This window comes from Rattus rattus, chromosome 1, assembly GCF_011064425.1.
Source record: "Rattus rattus isolate New Zealand chromosome 1, Rrattus_CSIRO_v1, whole genome shotgun sequence".
Taxonomy (NCBI): Eukaryota; Metazoa; Chordata; class Mammalia; order Rodentia; family Muridae; genus Rattus; species Rattus rattus.
In genome coordinates, this window is record NC_046154.1 from 177794466 (window position 1) to 177799990 (window position 5525).

General features: G+C 39.2%; 1 protein-coding gene across 1 annotated transcript; it reads left to right on the plus strand.

Annotated features, from left to right (window-relative positions):
* The first annotated feature begins 589 nt into the window (after window positions 1–589).
* Window positions 590–2982, plus strand: LOC116913396 (ewing's tumor-associated antigen 1 homolog). Its single transcript, XM_032917611.1, is given in 4 exon segments — window positions 590–1936; window positions 1939–2527; window positions 2530–2639; window positions 2641–2982. Coding segments are annotated over 4 exon segments (2316 nt in total). The 5' UTR covers window positions 590–661.
* The last annotated feature ends 2543 nt before the right edge of the window (window positions 2983–5525 follow it).

The following is a 5525-nucleotide window of genomic DNA, read 5'->3' on the forward strand; positions in this document are numbered from 1 at the left end:
TCCCCATCTCTCCTGTTCATGTCTTTTAAATGCCACTCCTTGGCTCCGAACCTGAGTCAGTAAGTAGCTGCTTCCCTCAGAGAAGGTTCGAGAGAATTTGTCAGCTAACTTTTTTACGACATAATGTCTTTGCAACAGAGCAAAATAGAATCCATCAATGCAAAATGAGTCAGACCTAGATCCTGTTTTCAGTATCTATGCATAAGTAAAAATGATAAGGGCTATGCCTAAGTAGCTGTAATTCCAATAGAAAAGATATGGGTGGCTCAAGGAATGTACAGATAAACTAGGATGAGAACTCGGGATAAGAAAACATTAACTTGGAGTAAGAGGACTCCAAACTATACCCTGATTTATATTTAATAACATTTAGTAAATAAGTAATATTTAGGTTTGTATAGATGAGAGAAGGATTCATTCTGGAAGGAACAAGCAAAAATGTAAATGTCTAATTATCATGAGATGTGTACAAAAAACATTAGGTGGCAGAACTTAATTGTAATGATTAATTATATTGATGCCTGTATTCTTTGTAAATGTGCATATGTAGAAAAAGAAGGTGATTAAAAAGAAAATAATTGGACTTGCAAAGATGGCGGTGATCGGTGGCGCGCGGCCCCTTTGCCGGGCGGTTGTCCCGCTCCTCCGTAGCAAGATGTGAATGCGGCTGAAGGACGGTGCCACGGGAATGAGTCGGCGAAGGAAGCATGCGGACAGCCCTGTGCGGACCCGCCGGGCGGGTGCCGAGAACTGCTGCCCGGCAGCGGAACTGTGGCCCCGGGCGTCCAGGGCGGCCCGCAGCTCCCAGCCTAGCCGGGCGGGAACGCGGTCTGCGCTGCGGTCGCAACGGCGGGCAGCGGCTGACGGCGGGCGGAGCCCGGGGGAAAAGGAGACACCAACACAAGTTCTGAAAGTGAATTTATTGTCCTGTACCTTCAGTTCTCCAAATGATCCAGATGGACAGACTGATATCTTCTGGGATCAAAATTCTCCAATGACAAAACAGTTAGGTAAAAGAAGAACAAAGCGGATTTCCAGTGCATACAATGATGAGATTTCACATATTGTTAATCGTATTGCTCCTCAGGATGAAAAACCAGTGACAAACTCCATGCTGGGTGTATGGATTGGTGACAGTGCTATTCCTTGTACTCCTGGTGTAGCAAAAGAAAAGTCAAGAGTGAAAATCAGCTGCACAAAGTGAGTTCAGCCTTCACTTCTTGTAATTCCGTTAAAAACAAAAAATCGAGAAAAAGAACTTATGAAATTGGCCCAACAGTTTGATAAAAATATGGAAGAACTTGATGTGATTCAAGAGCAAGATGGGATGAATCATGATTTTATCCAGATGACTTCAGAAATGGGACATTTACATAACCATAAAAATTCTGTGCAGATGGCATCAGATGATATAGTTCCTGAAGTCAGTTGTACTCCAATAAAGAAGCAAGTGGAAGGAGACAGCAGAATATCTCTGGGAAAGGGGCAAGACAGCAGTCAGAAACCCTTTGACCGAAATGTTGAAGCAGCCTTTAATGCTATTTTCGATGGTTCCACTCAGATGTGTAGTGGACAGCTAAGCCAGGAGCTGTCAGATACTTTTTTGAACAATAGTAAAACTTCCATGAAAAAGGAAAATGTCTTACTACAAGAGGAAATCATTACTACTGAAACTCTGCTCACAGAAAACCTGCTAAATAAAACTCCAGTATCACCTTCCCCTCAAGTAGATACTACCATAATACTAAAATCATGTGTGACTCCCAGTCCTAAGACTCCAGCAGCACCTAATAAACATCTTGATGAATTGACTGCTAATGATTTTGAGGATGATTGGGAAAGCTTACTAAGCAGTGAACCCTTCCTTATGGAGAATGCTGAAACGCTTGAACTCTTTCCCTCTACAACTGCTCAAGGTACTGGTCAGAAGGCAGTTTTGTACCTCTATTGGGGAAAAATGATACAATCACATCAAGAGCAAATATGAATCTGGGTGGAAGGTTAAGAGACTCAAAAGTAACACTGGATCTTCCTTCAAAGACACGAAGCAGAGAACTAAAAAATGCTGGAGAATGTAGGTTTTCACCACATCCAGGTGATAAACCAAGGAAGTTACCATTCACTGGGAATAAAGTGAGATTTGAGAAATCTGTCACTAACTTTGTTAGTAAAAATGAAGATTATGTTGCTGTCTCTAATCTTACAAAAGTGAAAGAAGATGGTCATGGTAAGGGCATACTTAATGCCTCTAACAAGTCTGTTTCATACACAAGGTATCCTAATGAACAAAATCACAAGCTTGGTGTTAACCTGCCTTTGAAAGTACCCACTACTGACCCATTTGATTCTGTGTTCGTGGGCAAAGAAAACATTGTGTGTAACACAAATCAGTCTCATGGATCAAAGTTCAGTTCTCCCTTCGATGACTGGAATGACCCACTGTTGGCCAGTGAAATGATTAAAGCATGCCATCAATTAGAAACTACCTGGGAAGCAGATGATGTAGATGATGATTTGTTATATCAGGCTTGGATGACATCAAAAGACTAACTCAGCAAGAAAACAAGGGCAGCAAGGAGTCAGAAAGTAAAAGTAATACTTCCATACATGGATCCAGAAATATTTGTTCTGCATCTGAAACAAGGAAGTCAGTTGGTGTCGCCGTAAACATTGAATTTTGTCAGTTCTCCAATGCCATTGTCTTTAACAAATAAATCACAGATAAATAAGCCAGTGACAGTAGAGAAAAGAAACATATGTGGAGATTGTCCCAATATTTTGGGTGCTACAAATTTGTCTGTGTGCTCTAAGAATTCAAGTGATAATCAGCACGCATCAGTACACGTGAATAGCTCAGACTCTGTTCTTGCAGGAAGTTCACATCTGAAAGTTAATTTGGGTTCTGTGAGCACAAAGATCGCTACTAATATGAAGTTGAGTTCTCAGCTGTCCCACCACAGCTTAGCAGATACAGCTCAGTGACAGCAAAACATCAGTCATCAAATTACATTTAAAAAGAAGAACCTCAGCTTTTCTGAGTTAAATCAAATCATCTAGCAGGAAGTATGCCTGTTAGTAAAATCACAGGATTTAGGAAAAGGGAAACTGTCAATTCATGGCCTGAAGCTAATCAAAAACATGCTAAATCTTTGAAACCATCTTCCTCCTCTCTTTCTCCTCCTCCTCCTCTTCCCTCCTCCTCCTCCCCCTTCCTCCTCCTCCTCCCCCTTCCTCCTCCTCTCTCTGCCTACTTGCCCTTTCTTCCCACCCTGACCCACATGGGACTCCCCTGGCCTCAATCCTTGGGGCCAGAAAACTCACCAGAGGGCAGCTGAGCAGCTTTCCAATAAACCTGCATTTAAAAGAAAGGGGGGGGGGGTGGGGGGGGGGGGGGGTGAATATGGTTAAAACAAACTTCAGTGGATGGTTCATTTTACATGAAATCTGAAAGCTTAAACTATAATCTGAAAACTACTGTTGTCTTTCTTTTAGCTATGTCTTAACTACTAAAACGTAGGAAATGCAATGGTGTGTAGTAATTTGGACTAATTACTTTTGTTTTAAAGACAACACGACTGTTATTGGATTTGGTAAATACTCCCAAAACTTTTAATCATCTTATATTGTAAAAAGTGATGTTTGATTATGACATTTTCATGCTTGTATATAACAGTTTTATCTTAGTTGCTTTATCCCTACCCCCTTTGCTACTGGTCCCTTTCTCTTCTCAAATGATCTATGTGTCATTTGTTGTTGTTTGCAACATTCTTTAGTCATTCATTTATGGACACTAAGGTTGGTCACATGACTTAGCTGTTGTAAATGCATATTTCTGTAATAGACATGGTGCTATACAAGCCTATCTAATGCTTACTCTGAATCCATCAGTAATGTACCAATAGTTTAACTAGTCTTAGCCTTTGAGGACCCTTTATACCGTTGTCCTAGTGAATCACACTAATTAGTGTGTTAGTGTTTTAGTGTGTGCATGCACGTGCGTGTGTATGTGTGTGTTCGGCTTTTCCCCACCAACAGTGTATAAAGATTTTTCCTACCTGGATAACCATTCTAGTTGAAGTAAGCTGAAATGCAAGAGTAGTTTTGATTTGTATTTCCTTGATGACTAATGATGCTGAACTTTTTCTAAAATGTGGTAATTTGTTGGCTTATTTATACTTCTTTTGGGGGTCTTATTTAACTTGTCACTTGTTCTCTGGATTATCTGGGTACTTTTTGTATAGTCCATTATATTTTTCTGGATATTAGTCCCTGTTGTTAGTCTCCAGCAAAGATATTCTCCCATTATCTAGTTTGTGTATTCACTGTGGTTATTCATTTCTTCTGTTGTGCAGACTCTTTATAATTTGATACAATCCTGCTCCTCAATTCTGGCTATTTTTCCCTGAGCTATTTAGAGTCCCTTCCAGAAACTACTGTCCATTGCCTGTATTCTGAAATGTTTTACCTGATTTCTAGCGACTCAAACAGAGCTTAATATTTTCAATCCATATTGAATTGGTTTTCAAAAGGGTAAGAGATACTATATACATATGGATATCCAATTTTTCTGGCATCATCTATTAAAAAGCTCTTTTTAAATTTTTAGACCCTTAGAAAATCAGCTGCAGCTGCATGCAGATATTTTCATGTCTGCCTTTGGGACTGACTTTGTTACTTTGTGCTGATTTTGTTACTCTTACTCTGTCACTGAATTTGAAATCAGGTTGTTTTGGTGTTTTAATGAATGCTTTACCTGTGTGTGAGTGTGTATGTGTCTGTCTGTCCATCCATGTCCTTGCATATGTTTCTGTATAAATTTTAGAATGCTTTTCTCTAGTTTTGATGGGGAATTGCATTGAATCTGTAGACCCATTTTGATTATAGGGCCATTTTCACAGTTTTAATTCTTCTTGTGCATGAATATTGAAAATATATTCATCGTCTAATGTTTTAAATTTCTTCTTTGTTCTATAGTTGTAATCCACAGCAATCCACAGTGTAGGTCTTTCACTTTCTTGGTTTACTCCTAGAATTTTATTGTTGAATGCTTTTGTAGTTAAGTTTGATATATAGAAGAGCTGCTAGTTTTTATGTGTCAGGGTATACTGTTACATTACTGAGAATGTCTTTGGAGCCCTTTATCTATTATCATAATATTAGCAAGTGGGTATAATCTGGTGACTTGTTGTTTCTGTTCCCTCTTAGTGCTTTATGGCTACTGTTAAGACATCCAGCACTGTGTTGAGTAAGAGCAGAAAAGACAACTTTCTTTCATATCTAATGTTAATATCGCAGTGGTATCAGTTTTCCACGGTATAATGTTAGCTGTAGGTGTGTCTCCTACACTTTTTATTGTGGTGAGGTGTGAGATCCTTCTGTTCTTAGATTCTTTAGGATTGGCATCATGAGGGACTGTTCAGTTTTATTTAAAACTTTCTGAGAATGTGTTGAGATGATCATGTGATTTCTTTTTTTTAAACCTTGATTTTATTTATGTGTTATGTTTGTTGATTTGTGTAGGCTGA